General features: G+C 39.2%; 1 protein-coding gene across 3 annotated transcripts in view; it reads right to left on the reverse strand.

Annotated features, from left to right (window-relative positions):
- SATB2 (SATB homeobox 2) overlaps window positions 1-22,687 on the reverse strand; it is a 203,190-nt gene that overhangs the window by 17,274 nt on the left and 163,229 nt on the right. For all 3 annotated transcript variants that reach the window (XM_061380931.1, XM_061380924.1, XM_061380939.1), the window contains one exon: window positions 16,481-16,678. In XM_061380931.1, coding sequence (XP_061236915.1) covers window positions 16,481-16,678 — 198 coding nt within the window. The remainder of the gene's footprint in view (window positions 1-16,480; window positions 16,679-22,687) is intronic.

A 22,687-nucleotide genomic window follows, 5' to 3' on the forward strand; every position in this document is an offset into this window, starting at 1 on the left:
CATTATCAGGGAATCAATCATTAACGCTCTCGACTGCTGTTCCAAGACCCTCAAATTGCCCCAGCTATGATCTGAGAGTTCTCATTGACTCCTTCCCCCGACCTGAACCTCCACATCTAGCCAATCCCACCTGCTGCTGATTATCCCTTTTAAATAGTTGCTGGGTTAATTTCCCCCTCTCCATCCTACTCTCACTGCTGTTATATAGACCTTTATATGTATAATCTCTTGCCTGAGTTAGTTTACTTCCCAACAGGCCTCCCTGCCACAGCCAACACAATGTCTTGCCAAGGTCTTCAAGGCCTCTCACGAATTCCAGACAGCTGGGTGCCCTGTCTGCAGCGTGTGCCCCAGCCCTGTCTGTGCTCCTCGACGCAGCCTTTCAGGCTGTGCTCCAATGACTCTAAAAGCTCCAGTCCTCATACTTGAACTCTAATCTCAATGCCTTTGCCTCCCCTGTCCCCTCTGTCTGGAAAGTGCCTCTAGTGAGGAATTCTGGAAGGGACCCAGAGCAGCACTACTTCCGGGAAACCTTCTGGGTCCCCCAGCCCACCAGGATTTAGGCATTGTTCTTTTCTTTCTCTGAACTTACTTACATGCTGTATTATCGTCATCTGTCCACACACCCATCTCTCCACAAATCTGAGAGTTCCTTAGATTCTGTTACATTCACACACTCTGCACTTAGCACAGGGTCAGGCACTGTGTTTTACATGAATAGTTGAAGCTTAAAATTCTTAAAATTTATCCTAAAATTTCCAGAATACATCTGTATTGGTAATAGCCATATCCAAGGTATGTGCGAGCTCAGTCATGTTCAACTCTTTGCAGCCCCGTGGACTGTAGCCCATCATGCTCCTCTATCCTTGGGATTCTCTAGGCAAGAATACTGGAGCAGGTTGCCACTTTCTTCTCCAGGGGATCTTCCAGACCCAGGGATTGAACCTGCATATCTTGCATCTCCTGCATTGGCAAGTGGATTTTTTACCACTCGCACGATCTGGGAAGCCCAATAGTCCTATTGTGTTGCACTGCGTGTTAGTCGCTCAGTCATGTCTGACTCCTTGCAACCACACGGTCCACAGCCCGCCAGGCTCCTCCATCCATGAGACTCTCCAGGCACAAATGCTGGAGTGGGTTGCCATTTCCTACTCCAACAGTCATATAACATAGACCAAAAAGTCTTCTGAGAAATTAGAACATGTCTACTAGCTGTAAGAGGGGAGAAAGTGGCCAGTTCACATAGGCACTCATTAAAAAAAATACACCTAGTACTGAGAAGGACTAAGTTATACTAGTTCATGATGATTCATTAGATTCACGGACACACACATACTTGCATAGAGCAATAACACTATTCAGTGGCTCAAGCAGTTCTCTAATTCCACCCCCCACTCTGAAATTATCTGATTGAAAATTATTGACATTTGGAGAAGTACGTTTAGAGTCTCACAGTTGTCAGGGATAAAAACTGAAATATTCATCAGCTTGCTTCCTTCTGCCCCCTCCCCAGTCTCCAGAAATATTTCTACTATCAATAGCATTCAGAAGGCCTACAATGGACAGTTTCTACGACAAGAAAAGCTGCTGGAGGTAAAACAACAAACAACAATGAGAGAATCCATATAACACAAAGAAAGAAACTTTTAAGAAAATTAAATTATAAAAACTAGATGTTTGGTTAAAAAGGGATCCTATGTATCACAATGCTGCTTATCCACACAATGCTGCTATGGAGAGCACTGTAGGTCTTTTCCAAAACAAATATTAAATGCCAAAATGATCATCCTTAGAGTAGAAAGGATGATGTTAATTTGTTTTTAAGAACCAACAAGGAAAGATAAGTAACAAAATTAATTCAAGTATTTTTGCCCACACTTTGAGCCAATCACTGCAGCTCCAACACCACACAGTCCAAAGTGAGTGAAGTCAATGGTTTCAAGTTAGGGCCAGAAACAGCCTTGGCTGCTCCGTGGCCACCTTTGTGGCTTACTTAGATTTTATTAAAACTCATTTGTTATTAATATGTGTTTTGCTTCCACGTGACTAAAACTAAATAAATCATGGAGAATAAAAAAAAAATCCATGAAAAAAAAAATCTAGAAACTAAATATAAGCCATCTCATTTATACTTATGGAAACCAAAAAAGCATTTTGGCAATAAAAAACATTTTTGTTTTAAGGTGCAGTGCTTTTAAGGTATTATATAATTACTCTTACTGAGAGCATACTTTTTAGCTTTGTCAGATTCTCTGTTGGAATTATAATTCCAGACTGAGCAAAGAATTCTATCAAAACTCTATTATCATATTAAAACACTTGATCATGTGTTCCCTCAAGATTCCCAACTTTCTATTTCTGAGAAGAGAACAGATTTAATGAGATATTTTCAAAGTAGAGCTGGTAAAGGGAGTATTTGTGAAAAGCACTGCCAAAAAGACAATTCATTTGGTAGACATAGAAAAGGCAAATTTTACCACATATACTGGAGCAATGGATATTAAATAATCATCTCTGAATAAACTCTATCAATCAATACGGTCCTTTTGGTCTAAACTCAAGACAATATTATCTAAAGGAAATCTCTAAGGTCAACCAGCAATTAACTGAAAGGTTTTCACTGAAAATCTTATTGACTGCTTTCATATCAGACAGCTTCTTGGTTATTATACTTCATGGACTAAGTAGGTGCCAAGACATTAAACTGTCAATAATCTATTAATACTGGACTGTTCTGTTCACTTTTCCTGAATCTGCAGGCAAAGGTATTCAAGCCTAGGATATGCTGAGAACTAATGCAAATTCACCAATCTGATATGGAAATCATATCTTTATTACCTCCCAGTTTAAGTGCCTAGGAGGATTGATACATTATAAGAAAAATAGATAATAAATGTTTATTCAGATGAGTTAAATTATTTTTTTAAACAAACTGCTGAAGGAATGGGGAATATGTCTTAGAATCTGACTTTTCTTCTAAGTCATATTTAACCGTTTCTAAATTGAATGTAATAAACACTTTACAAAGAGAAATCAGAAGTTATTTAAAGTGAACCTCATAGGTCCCTGCCACTCAGCATCTGGAAAGCAGTTATACACATTGCGGGGGGCAGGGGGGCAGAATTTTTAATGAATTTAATAGAGAAAAGCACTTTAATTAAATGCTGTCAGAGTGGATTGTATTAATGACTGTACACAGAGGAATTTAAAGCAGCCAAGTTTATTTAGCAAATAGAAGCTGGGCTTTCGAAGCCTGCAAGTATTTATGTTTCTGCCATTGCAGTACATCTAAAAGATGATGATGGTGCCAAATGAAACTGTTGAGTTATTAGATATGATTTTATTTATTGTGCATTATTAAAGTTTTCAAAGGCCTCAGGGGAATTAATTTCATTTTCAAAATGAAATACTGCATCTGATCAGAAAGGGTTAAGAAAAGTGAATACTGTCCCCCAGTTTTTCCTGGGCCCTGGAATTTTGATGCAGCTGAGTGGCTATGGGGACAACCTTCCTTCCCTAAGTTCACTGAGCCAGAATTCACATCATTGCATAGTACTGCAAACAAATCAATGACAATATTTCTTCTATGATTTCTTCCTCTGTTTCCCTCCCTACCCAGTGCTTTGCCACTAAACATAATTCACTCTCTTTCACATAGCAATAAGCTGAAAAAATGACCAAAGCTCCTAAAAATCTCCATGAAAATTTGGTTGCCATAACTTTTTAAATGAAAAACATGAGTAGCACAAACTTCTCAAAAGGAAAAGTTATCAAATGTTTGACTTGAGGAAAACAGAGAAAAATGGGTCTTCCTCAGTGTCTTCTACTCAGAGGTTGACCACAGAACAAACCTATTATTAATGATAATATTTTAAAAATAAACAAAGAATATGTGAGCCTTAATGCATGAAAGCTGTAAAAGATTGAAAAGCCGGTCTGGCTGGAAAATACTATGTGTGTGTCAAAATGATTTTCTCTACCGTTTGTAAAAATGTAATTATCCATGATATGCTATTATCCATGATAGGCTACAAGGGTGAGGGATTTCAAGTAAATCCAGTGGAAGCTAAGGATTCGCCTTTGGTCTTCATCCCTGACACCACCACGTCTGTGAGATCACAAACCTCTGCCATGATTTACCACATCCTTTTTGCAGTTATATATACTCTTTCGGGCTGTCTTTAGATTTTAATTTAAAACAGGAGGAAGGGGAAGGAGGGAAACGTGAGGACTGGAGCAAAAAACAAAACATAAAATCCAGCACCTATTTCCTTTCAAGAACAGAGTAATGATCACAAATGGAGACTTTCAACTTTCTAAATAAATAACCTAATTTTTAATCCTTCCCCTCTCCCCACCCCCCATCCAAGCTATTTATTAATATCGTATGTTTGATCTGTGTCTTTGTAGTTCTGGAACTTATAAGCAACTCTGCTTTCCCCATCTGTGCCAAGATGTTGCAGACTAGTCTTTGAAATGCTGCAAATGCAGATGAATGTGACATAAAATAAAAACTGATTACAGACACGTTCTACATGTGAGTAATGGCAACACAGAGGACGTTACATGTTCATAGAGTGTACTGGACAATGCTGCTTCAAATATGCAAATACAAGAGACTACTGGAGTACAGAGTGCCATCCCTAGTATATCTGTTTCTAGGAGCTGCAAATAAACTGGTTGATATCTTGCAAGTAAAGTGACAAGAAAACTTCTCCCTTGGTACATCAGTAGTTCTAAAATACAGATATATCAAAGAATCGTCAACTGATAGAACATACTGATGCATTTGATCCAGATTATGTTTTACAAGCAAAAGAATCCGTCAATTTGGTTCTCTCCTTTCATTACTAAGGAAACAACTGTATTAAAGTACTACACACACTGTTTGACTACTTTAGCTCTATCTCTTTGGGAGGCTTTCATTTCACATGAAGCACAAACTCAAATAAGGATTTCTCTCAAAAGTACTCCTAAAATTACACCTACATGGAAATGCTTGACATTTGTCGACCACAATTCCCTGTTTGCTCTTCTAGCACCACACTTATGAGTACACTGTTGACATGAATTGTCAAAAGAGCTGAAATGAGAAAAACTATATTTAAGAAACCATTTGCATGTATATATTGTACTTAAACAGTATATGCTCACTTTGGCACATTCTGTTCATTCAGATCGTAATAGAAATAGGAAGGCCTTTCCATATCCACATATATTTAAGCATTCATATCATAGATTTTTAGCTCCCTAAGTTTAGAGTACTTTAAAAAAATAATTGACTCCTCATTTTGAAGTGCACTGTGAGGGTTCACTTCATCAAATCTAAGAAAGTACTCTGTTAAAATAACTTCCCCTGTTTTCACCCAAATCTGTTGGGTGTTTGGCACCAGGGAATCCCAGACTATGAACTCATTATGTACATGGTTCTGATTCTGCAAAATGAATCTAACCAGATACTCAAGTTAGCCTTTTATACCACATACAGAAGGCAATACAAAGACAAATGCCATGAACATGAAGAAACGGATTTAAACTAAAGGAAAGCATGAAGGGGAAAGAGTAGAAACAACTACTGCTTAAGTATATAACTATTTTTGATGATTCAGACAGTAAAGAATCTGCAGTGCGGGAGACCTAGGTGTGATCCCTGGGTCGAGAAGATGCCATGGAGAAGGGAACGGCTACCCACTCCAGTATCCTTGCCTGGAGAATTCCATGGACAGAGGCTACAATCCATGGGATCACAGAATCGAACACAGCTGAGGTACTAACACTTACTTTGACACCTGAGTGAACAAGTGAGCTGTAATACCAATCAGCCATTCAGTTCTGGAAACACCTAACCTTTCTTTCATACAATGGGTTTTAGCATATCTTACTTATGAAAAATAGTACATGGATATCCACAAGGCTTTAAAAAAAAATCTAACTGGAGCCTATTCAGTGTTATGCTGGTAAATATTTAACAACTGGCTCTCTAGAGAAAAAAAGTCCCAAATGAATCATTTGCCAGTTCTTGTAGTGTGAATAATTTGACCAAGGCCAGTTCCATTCTACTAACAATGTAAAAACCAGCTTCCAAAAGTCCTAAAAACATCAATTCCTGCTCACTGTGTAAGCTTACTCCAGTATACCCTGATCTGTTATAGAAAGTGATACTCATACCTCCTAGGCTTTCCAGACTTGGTCACTGGAATTCCTTCACCTGATCCAACTTACCTGTCATTTTCCCAGCCCCAGAGTGATCAGGATGACCTTGATGTGATACACAATTCCCTAAAAGATTCCATGTCAAGAGGTGAAGGGTTATATGATTTGCAGTGAATTCGATCTAGAAATAACTTGTGAGGAAATTGAACTTGTGACCTCAGAACTGTCAAATCTATCTAGTTTTCTTGATCTCCCATTTCTAGGGTTAAACCGAGTAATAATAAAATAAATGAATTTCAGAACTTTGGCAGTTTTCCTTTCATTGAAAGTAAGTTTGTCTATCATTACAAGGGGAAGTTCCAGACTTCAACTTAATAAAAATCAGCAGTAGTTTTCAGCTACATTAGATTTCCACACTAACCAGAAACATCTGAGAAGCCACAGTAGGTAGGTTTGGCTATGATAGTTTAAAACTCAGTGGCTGGCTTTCTCTTGTAATTGTCATAACTATCAATCATAAGAAAATCAACTATATCTCTCTGAGCCCATATAAGATGTTCATAATTTGTTATTTTGTTGCTAATTTGTTTTTCCAAAATGCACTTAAACCTTCCAGGGGTAATATGTTTTATTTTTTGTTTTTTTTCATTTGCATTAAAATCCTCAAGTGAGGATCAGAAATAGATGAACCAATTTACAGAATCAGTGTTTCAGATGGAGATCACCTAATCCATAATCTAACAGTTTACAAAATAGTAAAAGGAAACTCTAAAGGATAAAACTCCTGTCCAAAGTCACATGATCAGCCTGGTGACTGGAGTCAAGGTCACTTCCAGACCCTTTTCTTTACTCTATCATCTTTTTTCCCATTTGGTCAAAGGTTCATTGAAAATAGAAATAGAAGGTGGTTTCTTTCTTTACAAGATCCTCTTATTCCTGAAACAGTGAATAGAAAGGCTTGTGTGTGTGCATGCTAAGTTGCTTCAGTTGTGTCTGACCCCTGGTGACCCTATAGACTGTAGCCCTCCAGGCTCCTCTGTCCATGGGATTTTCCAGGCAAGAATACTAGAGTGGGTTGCCATGCCTTCCTCCAAGGGATCTTCCTGACCCAGGGATCAAATTCACATCTCCTACACTGCGAGGCGGGTTCTTTACTAGTGCCACCCAAGAAGACTGAATAGTAAGGCTTATGGATTCTACTAAACCGTAGTCTGAATTCTAGATTAAGGCAAGGCAAAGGGAAAATGAAGTCTGTTTAAAAATGCAATCTATGTGAGTAAAATGGAAAGCTGCTCTATATATGTATGAAATTCTGTTTTATTTACTATTATATACACAGTGCCTAGACCAATACCTGGCACACTGAGGAAGCCCAACCAATATTTGTTGAATAAATAAGTAGCACCCCTGCAGTGGAAGCATATAGCTTTAACCCCTGGACCACAGGGAAGTCCCAGTTTTATCAGTCAATTTTAATCATCTTTACCAAAAGCCAGACTTTGCTAGATGCCTATAAAAGTATAAAGAAAGGTATTCCCTTCTCACAGATGAAATATGATAAGGAACTTCATTAAAACAATGACACCTCAATGTCCACAAGTGTCTTCATTTAAGTTTATTGCTGTTTTTTATGGATGAGAGAGAAGGCACGATGCATGTGGAAGGCATCAACTTAGGTCTTTTTTGCTTCCCTCAACTTGCTCCACGTTGCTCATATTTAATCAGTTTTCCCCGACACAAAATTTATTAGCTAATGCCCTAAATTCTTTCAGCTTAAAAAAAAAGTGTTTCAGATTACTGAAAAAAAGAAGAGTGGAAAGAAGGAAAGAAGGAAGGAAAGAAGAAAGTAGAGAAGGAGGAAGAAAATAGCCACACTGAGTTGGCCAATAGAACAATGGCAAGAAGATACACTAACAATTCCATAGCAATAAATTGATCCATTTTTTTAAAGACAACTAAGCTTTATGTTCAAAAATATTATGTTTAGTATCATTTTCCTATCAGAACATCAAGAAAAGGCCAAGGTGCTAAAGGTTTTATAATGTTCCTATCTTTATTTAATTTCAGCAGAAGGAAAAGAATATGACAATGTACATGAGGAGTACCCTGCTGCCCCTAAACCTTTAAAAACAGGCATAAAGAAATGTAATTTATATTAGTGATGTTAGTGGTTTCCGAGCACTGAGCAGTGCAGAAGCTTCCATCAGTGAGAAGTACTGGTCCTGATGTAAGTAACAGAGCTAATCCTGCTTCTTCCCTTCATCCACAGAGTAGCATTGGGCAAAGTGCCTTCTACTCAGTTTTAGCAGCTGAAAAACAAGGGGTCTACCAGTAACCCACAGCAGGACCTGAAGAGATTGTACTGCCTCTTGAAAATGCAATTAGACTATTATTTAAGGAACATAACAATTATGGAAGAGCAAGTTACTCAGGAAAACAGGGTTCTTTGTGCTCCCCAGGACAGGAAAAGTCTGGGAGAAGTGGAACCCAGCTGCCTGACATTTCACTTCCAACCAGTAGCTAACCCTAGATGTTTAATTTGGGAGGTGGTGTGTTGTGAAGTTTTAGTCACTCATAGGGCGAGTTCTGCTCAGCAAAAACACTGGAACAACCCCATTAAGAATGAGAAATAGAAAGCTAATTCCAACTATTAAAACAATAAACCTAACAAATCAGTGACCCTACTTTAAAGCAGTAAATAGATAGACCCAGAACAGATTACTATAAAATTTTAATTCCTATCTGGATCTATAACACAGTGCCTGAAAGCATGGCCATTCAGTTTAAGTGTTAGAAAAATTGTAATGAACTATAAAGGCATTACACTTTGGATACACACAAACTTGAAATCACTCTTAAGTATTGGATTCCTACTGCTTACATGTCCACAGCACTTTATACTGAACAAGTCACATAAATCTCTTTTGACATGAGAATTTTATATTAGACTTGTTAATCATGTCTGCTACTATCTACCATGATAGATGCAGGACTACTAAACGGCCTTAACTTTCCAGCCCAAGGACAGACCATTCACAGGTTACCTGCAGATGGTGCGCAGCCAGCTAGCTTTCCATTCCCCACGCTCCTGGAGCTTATTCTAACCACATGCCCAAAAAAGCTCTTCCTCTAAAATGCAGTGACCTCCAAATTGAGCATTCACATTACTGCTTGGGAATTAACTGTCAGGAAAGTTTGCCTTCATGGGGATAAGGTGGACCAGTCAATTTCTCTCTTATAAGAATCTAAAGTTGTAAATAAGGAGTGGATAACAGAAGCTGGATTTGATAAAAGCATACAGAAAAGTTGTGAAGTAGAGCAGAGGTGGTGGGCAGGCCAAGGCTTTGGGAAGCTTGGAATTACAGTTCAGAGATGCTATGAGTAGTAAGCAGAAGTCATGTGGTAGAGAAAATATCGAGTAAAAGGTAAATAAGATGATAGAAGAAAGAAAACGATGATAGCAGGAAGAAGCTGACAATGGAAGAAGATATGTTATACCCAGGATAGCAAAGGAGAGGGTGCATCCATGAACTACACAAATTCCAAGTCCCAGGTTCAGAGAAACCTACAAATATTCACAGTGCTACAGGTGGATTTTCATCAAGTTCTATCTCCCTCAATTTCTTTTCATATATATCCAATATTTAAGCTGGAATTTCTATGTCATGTTAAAAAAAGACTTTAAGAAACTTTTAAATGTAAAAAGTAGACAAACAACTTGCTGAAATCTCTAAAGAAAGCAAAGCCACAGCTAATGTCAACTGTTCGACATCACCACATGAGAAACCTGTTCACTATACTTTCGAAGAAGCTGAACCGGGGACAGAAATGTCTATGTTTTAGAATAAAGAGTTCATTCTAAATAACCTCCAAATCTTTCTATATTCCCAGTGACAAATTTAAAAGTTTGGATGTGCTGAAAGGCTAACTAGAAACAAAGAGATGAAGAACCTCTCCAAGTTAAACAAATGCCTGCAGGATAACATTGGGTGAATATGGAAAAGGCTAGTGTGGCTCTCGACTGATGATCAGGGACTCTCAAAGTTTACCCCACTGAGGACTTCCTTATACCCAACTGCTGTAATATTTCCTCTAAAACGGCAAGCATCTCTCTGCACATTTCCTCATGACTCAGGTAGAGTTTCAAACCTCTAGAGCCATATTCACACAGCAGGGTTTGAAGAGGAGCTTGGAACGAATCCAAGACAGGAGAGATTCTAGTAACCTGGTTAAAGAATTTGCAAACATCCTTAATTAATTAATTAGCTTATTTATTTTCTTATACACTGTCCTTCTGAAAGCAAATTCACAAATCAAAATATACCTACAGCTTGGACTTCCTTGGCAGGCCAGTGGTTAAGACTCCGTTTTCATTGCAGGGGGCATGTGTTAGCATGGTGCAGCCAAAAGATTGAAAAAATAAAAAACAAATAAAACCTACAGCTGAGGCAAAAAGGCATGATCAAATTCTCAGTGCTTAATCAGAGACTTCAAGTATCCCTAAACTTTGCAATGAGAGTCACATTCCAAAGCTATCTCAAAAATGCCAGAGAAGCTTAATGAAAAGTGAAAATTTCAGTCACATCAGTTCCTTGACATCACACCAAGGAGCACTGAATATAAAAAAGAAGCTAACAAAACCAGATGTGTTCAGTAGAATGATGGATATACATAAACAGCTTTGCCTAATACCATCCAATAGCAAGTATTTGGGAAAGGCTGGCTGCTGCATGTTTAGCAGTTCTTTCTAGCTCAGAGGAAAACGTCAAATACCAAAGGTAGACAAATGAAGATTTAAGGTCCCACTTTGAGCAGTTACTAAACTTCTCAAAGCTTCAGTGTCTCACATGTGAAAGTAGATAACCTGCCCCCACCCCCAACCTTGATGGGGTTTCTATACAGGTTTCTTAGCCCTAGCACTATCAACAGTGTAGAACAGATACATCTTTGTTTAGAGGGTAGGGGGAGGTTGCTGTCTGCATTATGGGACACTGGACAGCATCCCTGGCCTCCACCCAGCAGATGCCAGTAGCATCCCCAAGTTATAATAATCAAAAATGTCTCCAGACACTGCCACATATCCATGAGGGAAAAGTCAGCACTGGTTGACATTAGCACAAGGATTCAATAGCTGAGAAAGTACTGAGAATCCCCTGAGTGGGCAGCAACCCAGACGAGCCGAGGTATGAGGCTAGAGTCAGCTGTCCTCCACCAGGTCTCACATTCTTACTCAGCGTATGGCATGGAATTTTAAAACAAGGACTTGTCAGGAAACCACATAGCAGCAAACTCAGAATTCCTGAACTTACAAAATAACCCCTGGAAACACTGTGGTGGAAATATAATAAAACAATAAAGCACAAACTACACAGACACGAACAATTTGGCAAATGCTCTCCAATCAGCCCCACTCAGTGACCTAGTCATAACATGAGCAATGTCCTTTCTTCTCTGCTGCATTAAGGGAGAAGTGTGGTCAGAGGGAAGACTGGATGCCACAAGCGCCTGTGTTTTCATTCAGCTGGCGATTCTGGCTGCAGGCAAGGCCCTCCGTCTTTGCTCCAGTTTTTCCAATTGTAAAATAGAGTTGGTAATAATGAATACCCTGGCCTAACTAGTTTTTGATTCTAAGGTGAGGATATCCATTCCCTATAGGGCCTCGGGTTGTAATAACCACTAGGGGGAATATCACTACAACCACAAGAAATAATTTTGTCTCCAATCTTTTGGTGTGAAAAAAAAATTTATTGTGTCTTTTTCATGGAATGTTTTCGTTTGTCATACCATCTCATTTCATCTATTTTGGTCTTTGTGCTATCAATACATGAACTATAAGCATTATGTATGTTAGCATTTCACAACATTTTTCATTATTATTCCCCACAGGACCCTTTTTAGGCATTTTTTCCTAATCATCTCCCCACCGCGTCATGAAATTTTAATACCAGGTATACAGAACATCTCTTTATGTACTATGTCCCTTTGGAGAGCAATAAACAATTGTAAACTGAAGATTTTTATGCACCCCAAGAATCAATTTTTACTCCCCGGGGCAATACTGCCTCCACTGAAGGGCCATAAGTGTAGGTGAATCTAGTTTATAAAGTGTATTCAGAGACTGGAAGGTCACCTTCTAGATAGCAGGATCTTAAATGGGGGTTTCAAAAAAGAATACCAACAAGAAAACTGGAGAAATTAGATAACTCCATATGACATCAAATCTATATCACCTGGAGAGATCTGAATTTCTAAAGAAAAAAAATCTTGACCTCCCAGGACCCCCAAGTCTCTGGGGCTGACTATACCCCTCAATGGCCCCAAGCCCAACTATAACCTAGGTTCATCCCAAAAGGGAAGTTCCATCAAATATGCATTTCAAGGACTCTGAGGTGTTAGAATTAGAAAAATAAATGGCGCACAAGGGCTACTATGGAAGAACCGCAGGGCAAGGCACGTGTGGCTTTAGGACTCTTGGGGCAGGCTGGCCTCACAGGGACGCGGTGATGGGACAGGAGCAGCCTAAATGAACAAAGTGAATTGGATGTGTGTGCATGGCAGACAGAGTGTGAGTGGTGGGGCCTGTGCAGTAGGATAGACTGCTATCCTGTGTGTGCCCAGAATGGAGACCACCAGCTCCAGCCATGTGGCCCACTGGGTCAGATCTCCTAAATTTCTGGATTGTGAAATCTGGATTTCTAAGTGAAATTTCTCAATTTCTAAATGGGGGCTTGAATCTTTAAAAATCTTTCATGGGCTTAAAGAAACACATCTGCATGCAATATAAGACTACCAATTAGTAAACTATTTGCAAACAAAAGGCAAGAAAAATTTCCTCCCTTCTGGGAGGAAAGAGGCTCTGACTCTAAGGGACTTCACAGAATTCACTGAAGGGGAGGGGCTTATTCCAAGCTTCTTCTTTTATCCAATACATCTGTGGAGCCCTAATTCGACAGATTCCTCTGGTGGGTAATTATGTACAAAGGTCACTACTTCATATCTTTATAATTTAAGAAAAACTGGGGAATAGTGTACCCTAACTACTTAAAGAAATTTAAATGGCACTCTTCCATAACCACAAGTAGGGTGGATTTCTGTGTGCATTTTAATATGCTGCATAATCAGAGACTCTTAATAATCCCTGATTTCACTCATACTTAACAATTTAATAGCAGTGCATTTTCTGCCTAATTAGACAAAATGCAACATCACCTAATACTACCAATGTACAAATTTTTTAATCCCTAAAATGTGTAAGCAATTATGTTTCTCTAAAATTTTAATTGATACAAGGGCACCAGTGAATCTCAATCCTGAGTCCAATGACTTAACTTTTGGACAATCACAGACACTTTTTAGTAGTCTGGAATCTTTCTGAATACAATCTGTCCAAAGCCATAGAAGCTGTGCTAACTTTATTCTCCAGTTTCAAGAGTTCTGTTGTCTAGTTCAAGTTCTCTTCATTTTTCCTATCATGACTGTAATAAATTACAATTTATTACAATTGTAATAAATCAAATTAATCAAATGCTTTCTATTTTGCCACAAAACATGAATGCAGCATTGAAAGCAGTGTCACTGAGAGAGAAATCACACACACACACACACCCACACCAATGATATATTGAAGAGTTCTACAGTTATGAGATCAAGGTCAATGGCTGAGAAAAAGTCAATGTAGAAAAAATTACCTTATTTGTAAACTCTTTAGTTAAGAGCTGAGTGATAGGAATAACTTTTTATAAAATAAGTGAATTATCTTAGTGACATCAGAAGTTAACGTTAATAGCCACAAAGTGCTTAAAACTGAAGGAAAATTACAGACTGACTCTTTAGCCATTAAATATCGTTAGCACACTCTAGTTCTGATACACTAGCATAAAAGGTAATAAAACTCACAAACAGATTGGCTGTCTGCTTCTAAGATTTACCTCACTCAGACTGGTCAGTTAGAATACAAAATATGATGCTGAACGTCCCTTCTAGCTACCTAAACACAGGGACCTCTAGAGATGAGAATTTCTGGACAGGAAGAGTACAGACAGGAATATGCAGGACCCATCACCCAAATGAAGGGAGATCCTCATTTAATGGAGAACCTTAATTTAAAGGTATTACTTTTCTTATCCCAAACTTCTCCAAATTTTCAACTTTGCCATCATCCTATGATAAAAAAGAAATGCTACTAATGTTTACAATAAATCCATTTTTCACTTCTGTTCAGGAAGATCCCCTAAAGGAGGGCATGGCAACCCACTCCAGTGTTCTTGCCTGGAGAATCCCCATGGACAGAGGAGCCTTTTACCTTGCCTGGATTGACTAAGATAGACTCTGAATGAAAAGCCCACACCAAGTGAATGGTTTCCTGAAGCTGGTCATAGGTTCAGCACAGAAGTTTGGATCAATTCACATTAAAATGAGAAAAATGAGGGTGATAGTGAGTTTTTCATATGATTAAATGTATACATTTGTAAGATCTTTTGCCTGAGGCTATCCTTTTCATTAAGTTGTTATTTAATGAGTATTTATTGTATAAATATATGAATAATAAATAGGAGTGTCCCTTGAATTTTTTGAATAAATTTATTTTCTAAAATAAAAGGTTGGTAATTATAATGGGCCCAATTTTAATTTCAACTGAATCTCAAAATCTACAAACCACTGCTTCATGTGACTCAGCAAGCTGGAATAATCATCTCTAGGGAGGTGCCCTAGTGTTTGGACAAGGCCCCAAGCAGGAAAGGACAGTGGAGGGAAGGGAGAGGCTGGTCCTGAAAGGTAAGACTTGGGGCTCATCTCTGGGGAATGAGTCACCCACACACTAGTCCAGAGCCAGGAGAACCTGCTCTGCCACTTATTAACCAGGTAGCCCTTGTGACCACCCTTTTCTGAGTGTACTGTGGATATTAGAAGAGGTTTCTGCAGGTGCTTGTAGCTTTGTGAACTCACCAGTCTAATGATCTGGGCAACTCATTCTGTGACTTTGGAAAGTGACCAATGAGAGCACAAGAGCATTGACTGAGATGTCAATATTTGGATGACAAGGGACATAATGGCTCCAGTGGCTTTGGGCTTCTTCCCCAGGCATGTGAGGGTGGAGCAAGGGGAAAGGAGACAGGAAGCCTTAGGCAGAGCATTTCAGAACCGTGTCCTTCACCACCTCTCTTATGCTATCTGATCAAGACACCACACCCCACCCTTCCTTCACCCTCATCTTCCTTCCTTCACACACATGTGCACACATGCACGCACACCTGCCTCAATTGTCCCCTTCTTGCTACACACAAGGAGATTCAGGTGATCCTCTTTCACGGCAGTGGGGATTGAGGGCATTGAGCAGGAGGACAAATCTCACAGTCTACCAAAACACTTTGTGGCACAACTCGAAGGGGAGAAACCACAGGAACCCTCACTGATATTTCTTCCCCAAAGTAACTGATTTTAGATAACAGCAAGGCTCAGTAGCTAAACTCTGTGACTCTCAAAAAGAATATAATTTATCTCAATGAGACTAAAATCTAAGCAAACAAAACATGCAAACCCAATGAAGGTAGATTTCTAAAAGACAGGACACCAAAGATAGCAGGAACTCACCTAAAAATACTAAGAATCTATCACAACTTCTCTCTTAGGTTCAGCTGAGTTCAGTGGTATTCCCTAGCTCATGTGGATATTTCTCTCAGCCTAATGAAACGTTTCTTGAGGAATTTTGAATCAATTCATTGGCTACTTCAGAGTTTTTTTCCTTTAGAAAGTGCACTGAAGGAAACTATGATTTCTAATTAGGAGATTTAATTCTCCACCAGTGCTCTGGCTTCACAATCCTACAAGTATCAATAAAATACTCCCAGAAAGTGTGAAGTGTTATTCGATCAGTCATGTCCGACTCTTTGTGACCCCATGGAATGTAGCCCACAAGGCTCCTCTGTCCATGGAATTCTCCAGGCAAGAATACTGGAATAGGGAGCCATGCCATTCTCCAGGGGATCTTCCCAACCTGGGGATCCAACTCGGGTCTCTGGCATTGCAGGCAGATTCTTTACTGTCTGAGTCAGAGTAGCTGCCTTTGGATTTGACTTCTCAGTCACAGGTGTGTTTGTATCTGTGTGTGTGTGTGTGTGTGTGTGTGTGTGTGAGAGAGAGAGAGAGAGAACATGTGTGCACATGCACACATACACACTATGCCCACTGGGAGAACAGGGCTGTCTGTTCTGGGGGACATGGAATGATACACCTTCCGAGGGGAGGTGACATGGTCTGCCCCTTTGACCTTCAACAGCTGCTGGCACCGAGAGCCCTGTCCAGGTTTAGGGGAGAAGGGGACGCCCACCTGCACTGGCTCCGGGGGAAGCTGAACCACGTGCTGCATGCGCTCGCTGTGATGGTGCCTTGATTCCTCTTCATAAATCACATCCCTCTCATGCTGGGGAAGGTTCAAGAAACGACGGATGGTACAGAGGTTCTCCCAGAGAGTGCGGTTTTCTGGGCTGGGGTTCTCCTTCCAGCGGAGCAGTTCACACAGCCAGCCCTAGAAACAGAGAAGGCCACTGAATGAACCTGTAGAGTGCACAGCCACAGAGGGGGCTTGAGTGCAGCCAAGTACCATACCGGCTTATCATATTTTTACAACAAAATTGTTCCCACCAAACTGGGGAGACACTGAAACAGCCTGGAAACTCTGAAAACCAACTAATGACCACACATGTAGTTACACCAATACCTGAGAATCTTCAGTCTTGTTAATAACCTTATCCCGCTTCCTACTGAATACATTCTCAATTAATTTACAGTCTCATTGTAAAAGAAACTCAAGGACGCGTGTAGCTCTCCAATTCTCAGCAAAAGTCATTCATATTAGTCAGCTACAAATTTTAAAATTACCCACCCAGTTGGATAGTACTCCATTCCAAAAAAAAAAAAATGAAAATGAACAAATATGTATTACAAAATGGCAAATTCTGAAGAGGAAATACCTAGGTAGAAATAGAAATAGAAATATTTCCTCTCTAGGGAGGAAATAGTCTCACAAAGATCAATAACTTCTCCATAACACTCTTTGCTAGAATGAGAAAAGTGTATATCTGCTCAACCTCTGAATGCCTTGGGCTCCAGGCCCTTGTAACCATCACCTTCCTGCCTCAGCCACACCTGCAGGAAGGTAAGCAGTTGGACGGGTCACACCTGCAAATGTCTGCCTCCCAACTCTGGCATCCGGATGAACTGCACGAGAAAGAAAATGTAATGCAAATAATGATGGATTATATGAAAATAATACAGAGGATGCTGTCAACATCGCTCACTGACTCATGTCAAAATATTTTACCCAGTAGCTTTCTAACCCATCATTTCCAATCTACGTCGCTCATTTTAAATACAAGGACTGTCCCATATCACGCCTCCCGCAAGAGTAAGAATTTTTCTAAAAAGGTGCATAAGTAAACACACATGACTTTGTAAGAAATCTGGAAACCGCCACAAATTCTATCTCATAACTTGAAACCAATGAAAGTTCCTGACACGCATTATAAAAACCCCTCATAATATCATAAGCTGTTGTTTGTCTAACTCTCCACTGTGTCTTCTGCCTTTACCCAAAAAAAGGCAAGATTTGATTATCTCCGCTGCATCAGCCAAGACAGCAACACCAGCTGTTCTCATTGTGCAGCCTCTTCCTCGCGGCCTCCATGTTAATAACCTGATCATTCCATTTTCTCCTTCAACTGCCGGCTGCAGCACTGCGAAGAGACAAAAACCCAGACCCATCTGCAGCAGCTGTAGGCACTGAACTGTGAAGCCACTGGGGATTTATAAACTAATCTGTAACACAACACTGCCTTGTTTTTACAAGTGAGAGGCCACATTTGTGCAGACCTGATCTTTTCTTGCAATAAACTGGGAGCTGGGGAGAGTTAGAGGGCTAGGAAGAATGAAAACAAGATATCTAATCATTTGCTTGGAAATGTGCTTCTAAGTATTTTCAAAGACTTTTTTTTTTTTTTTTTGCCAGTTGACAGACAGGTAATGGTTGATTTTCAAGGTGTAACATATATGAAAATTGAAGATGATTCAATTTTTTATCCCTATCAAAAAGTAAATTATATTTTTTAAAAACACTCCTAGTCCCAAAGTGTTTCCTCAAGGGTTTCTTTGTACAAAGCAAAAAATTCTTGAAATGGAATATAAACCATCTGTGGAAAAAAAATAAGCTCCTATTTCTCTGTCTTTTCACAGATCTGAATAAGTCTCCAACTGAACTCTTTCAAATGTTTCAAACAGGTATGTTTAACATCTCCCAGGGGAGGCTACAGCATGGAGACCAATCCTTGAACAGAAAATAAAAACAAAAATCTGCATCTGTTAAAAGATGAAGTTCTGAGATATCCAGACCTTAAGGAGGACAGCACCTGCTGTTCTGCATGAGGAGTGAACTGCATTGTGGGAAGCCACAGCTTGAAAGGAGACAGGTGACAGCTGAGTGGTATCTCCACTTACATACTCGAAATGTCTCGCACAACATTCATTGCTGCATTTGATTTATATGCGCTGTTATAATCTGCACTCATTACAATCACTTAGAACAAACTACAGGCCTCGTTATGGACTGGGTGCTGTCTGCCATCAGTCTTTAAGAAGTGTAGTGCTCAATTTGCCCACTGACAAGCAAGGTCCTGACCTTGAAGCTATTAGGGAGTGGATTAGACACAAGTGTGATCATGTGTGCAGACATAAGCAAACCAAATTAATTTCTGGCACAGGGAGGTAGCCAACAAGACCCTGTTCTTAGGGCACCGGAGAACTTCCTCAAATCCCTGATGGAGCTGAGCTAATAGCATGTTTAAGGGAACCCAGTTTTGAAGATGAAGCACATTCATGGTATTTAGAGGGTTATTAATCTAGTTTCCCCACAAAGTGTTTGCTTGGCTGATCAGATTAAGGGATGGAGCCTTCAACAGTGCACCCCCACCACAGCAGGCCCCAAGAAATCTGTGATACTTCACAGCCTTGGACATATTGCACCATGTGTACCCAGCTGCTTCAATAATTAGCTTATGAATGTATCAGCTGGTTCTGTGATTTTTATAAATAATAACTAACCTACAGAGCAGAAACATTGTCAAGAGCCTTACAGTAACACAAAACCACAAGGAGTTCCTAACTTCTTCATCTACTAAATGCCGAGATTCCCTACTAGAGGAGTTCCTGCAATGCCATCTATAAATATTTATCCTGTGTCTGAAATGGCAGTGTATTTTTGTCAGTTTTTTTCACGGCAGCCATGATTCGCTTTCCCCTCACTCTGACTCACTTGCTCGCTCCACGGATTTGGGTGCTTATCTTCCGGAAATCTATTCTTCCACCTCACTTCCCATCTCACCCTCCATCTTTCGATTCACATGATCCCTCCACCAGCCCATTTGGGAAGCTTATCTCTGTTTTCTCAAAAGGGTCTGTTATTAGTTTGTTTGGTGGCTAATGAATTTGCCAGAAAGGGCCATGCTGTTGCCTGCACACACACGTATGTATTGTGAGTGAACCCACCACAGAAGAGATAGAGTCCCACGGTGGGATTTTTTTCATTTATATAATTTTTGCATGCCATCCAAGAAAGTTTTGCAGTATCAGGCAAAAAAAAAAAAAAAAGTGTAAATGTCAAATAAAACAGTGACAGATGACAGTATTCTCTATTGAATAGCACTGTTTCTGTCGTGCATGTTCAATGGGAACTCATGAATTATTAATAAACAAATCTCCTTTTTCTGTTAAAAATCTCAAGTAGGTTTTTTGTTGTTGTTCCCTATGTGTTATGTGGAGCATTCCAGGAGAATTATTTTCATTTTATAGATGCTGATGCAGAAGTTCATCTGATTTCCAGCCCTGGCCAGCCTTGTGAGCAGGCACCAGGAACTGTGGAATATATACCTAGCTGTAATTTCTCCTTTAGCCTGGAAATAAGCTTTGATCAAAGGTTGGCTGAATATTCATAACGTCAGTTTAGCTTTTTTAGTATGGGAAAACTGAGGCTGAATGACATGTACCTGAGCACAGCTCGGAAGCATAGAATATTCAGTTTGGAGACTGAACTGCTAGGTTCCTGCTATGACAATAAATTACTGGGTGACCTTTGGATAAGGTCTTAGATCTTCTGGAAGCTTAACTATAAAAGAAGGAGTTTACAAAAGATGATCTTTAAGTTCCCTTCCAGCTCCACAATCTGTGATCTGTTTCCTGGTTATTTGTCAGAAACAACAGATAATGATTAGCCACCAGGTCAAAGTACAAAGAATAAAAACCACCTTGGTCAAATGATCAAGGTCAGCATCACCAGTGATGACATACTCACACTGAGAATTCTGTGATATGATTCATTTCAAAGGACACAACATAGTATCTGAGGTAGGCTTGCCCAAAATGCACAATCTCAGTCAAATCATGGCAAACCCAAACTGAGAGACTTTTTTCAACAAAATAACCAATCAGTACTCTTTAAAAGTGACAAGGTCATTAAAAAAAAAAGGGGGTGGGGGGGAGACTGAGCAATGGACACAAACTGCAGAAAGCTAAGGATAATAACTAAATGCAATGTGGTTCCTGACTGGGGTCCTGGCACCAAAAAAGGTAATTAGTGGAAATACTATTAATATTTAGCATAATATTAATTTTAAAATAGTGAAATTAGAATAAAGTTTTTAGTTGATAGTATTAAAACACTGGTAGTTTCCTACTTTTGATAACTGCACCATGGTAATCCAGTGTACATTAGGGGAAGCCAGGTGAGAAATATATGGAAAGTGTAACATTTTGCAAAGTCTCTGTGAGTCTAAAATGTGTTCAAAATAAGAAGTTTGAAAAAATATAGAGAATACCTGGAACTTACATAGGAAAATGTACATGGAACTTAAGTGTAATGATGCCAAGAAATTTACAATTTAAACACTTTTACCTTCAAACTCTGAACCCAAAGAAAGCATATAAGTTCAAAGGCTACATCGTTTTGATCAATGGTTAAAGACTTCCCAAGCATTCAGGCCATAAGCAAATAATACTTATTAACATTTCATTTTAATCACCTCATCAGCCTCTTAAACAAATATATTTCCCTCAGTAGAGAAAACAACTCTATCTTTTCCCGACTATGCAGGTGAGGTGACACTCACACCAGTCAAGAGATAGTTTATTTACAACCCACATGTTCCTAAAAAGTTGTACATCAATCTAAATTTACAAAGCAAATAAAGTTGTAAATGTATCAAGAATCCTTACTACTTGAAGAAATGTATTATTTTTCCTTTCTGAAAGATGAATAACGGCCCCACAGCTTATTCTTTAGTAAACTGATAGTTTTACTGAGGATTTACTTAAACGAGATACCTCTAGTTCACAATTTAGGAACATTAGAAGCAGCAACAATAAGAACCACAATTTGCTCTTATTTTTCCCTCATGGTCTCATCTCCCATCAATTCTCCCATGGACCTTGTGCTTTGGCCACTGTGAATTACTCACAGTCCCTGAATAGGCTTGATATATTCTCATCTTCATGCTTTTGCTCATGTTACTCCCTTTGCTGGAAAACTTTACTCAATTCTCTGTTCCCTCTATGAGAAGTTGTAATTCATTTAATTTTCATTGTTACTGTTTACTTAAAAGGTTAGTTGAGATCACCAACAGGAAAGTATATAATTCTGACCATGAAATTCAAGGAAAATGTCATTACAGATTAACAGGATTCATAATGTGGGTCTTAAAAGATAAAGATGAGTTTCACCAGGTGGGGAGAGTAAGTGACTGGAATAACATTCTAAGCAGAGAAAGCAGTATCAGCAAATGCAGGGGCTTATAAAAATAACACATTTGGTAATCAGAAGCAACTTTGTGCAGCTAAAGCACAGTCTAGAAATGGAGGTGGGCGGTAGATTATAAAGAATAACATGCAAAGAAATTTCATCGTAATCATATTGGCCATGGGAGTCACTGAAGGCTTTTTAACTGATATGACAAAGAATTCTCTGATTTCTTCTTTACATTTTTTTTTCTAATTTATTTTTTTTATTGAAGGATAATTGCTTTACAGAATTTTGTTGTTTTCTGTCAAAGCTCAACATGAGTCAGCCAAAGATATACATATATCCCCTCCCTTTTGAACTTCCCTCCCATCTCCCTCCCCATCCCACTCTCTAGGTTGATATAGAGCCCCTGTTTGAGTTTCCTGAGCCATACAGCAAATTCCCATTGGCTATCTATTTTACATATGGTAATGTAAGTTTCCATGTTACTCTTTCCATACATCACACCCTCTCCTCCCATCTCCCCACGTCCGTAAGTCTATTCTCTATTTCTGTTTCTCCACTGCTGCCCTGTAAATAAATTCTTCAGTACCATTTTCCTAGAACCTATTACACAGAGTGAAGTGAGTCAGAAAGAGAAAGATAAATATCGTATTCTAACACACATATACGGAATATTCTTTCCATTTTTTATTTCCTTCCTCCATTCCTCCCTTCCTCTCTTCTTTTTTAACAAGAAGTCCTTGGAGAAAA

The sequence above is a fragment of the Bos javanicus genome, chromosome 2 (assembly GCF_032452875.1).
Source record: "Bos javanicus breed banteng chromosome 2, ARS-OSU_banteng_1.0, whole genome shotgun sequence".
Taxonomy (NCBI): domain Eukaryota; kingdom Metazoa; phylum Chordata; class Mammalia; order Artiodactyla; family Bovidae; genus Bos; species Bos javanicus.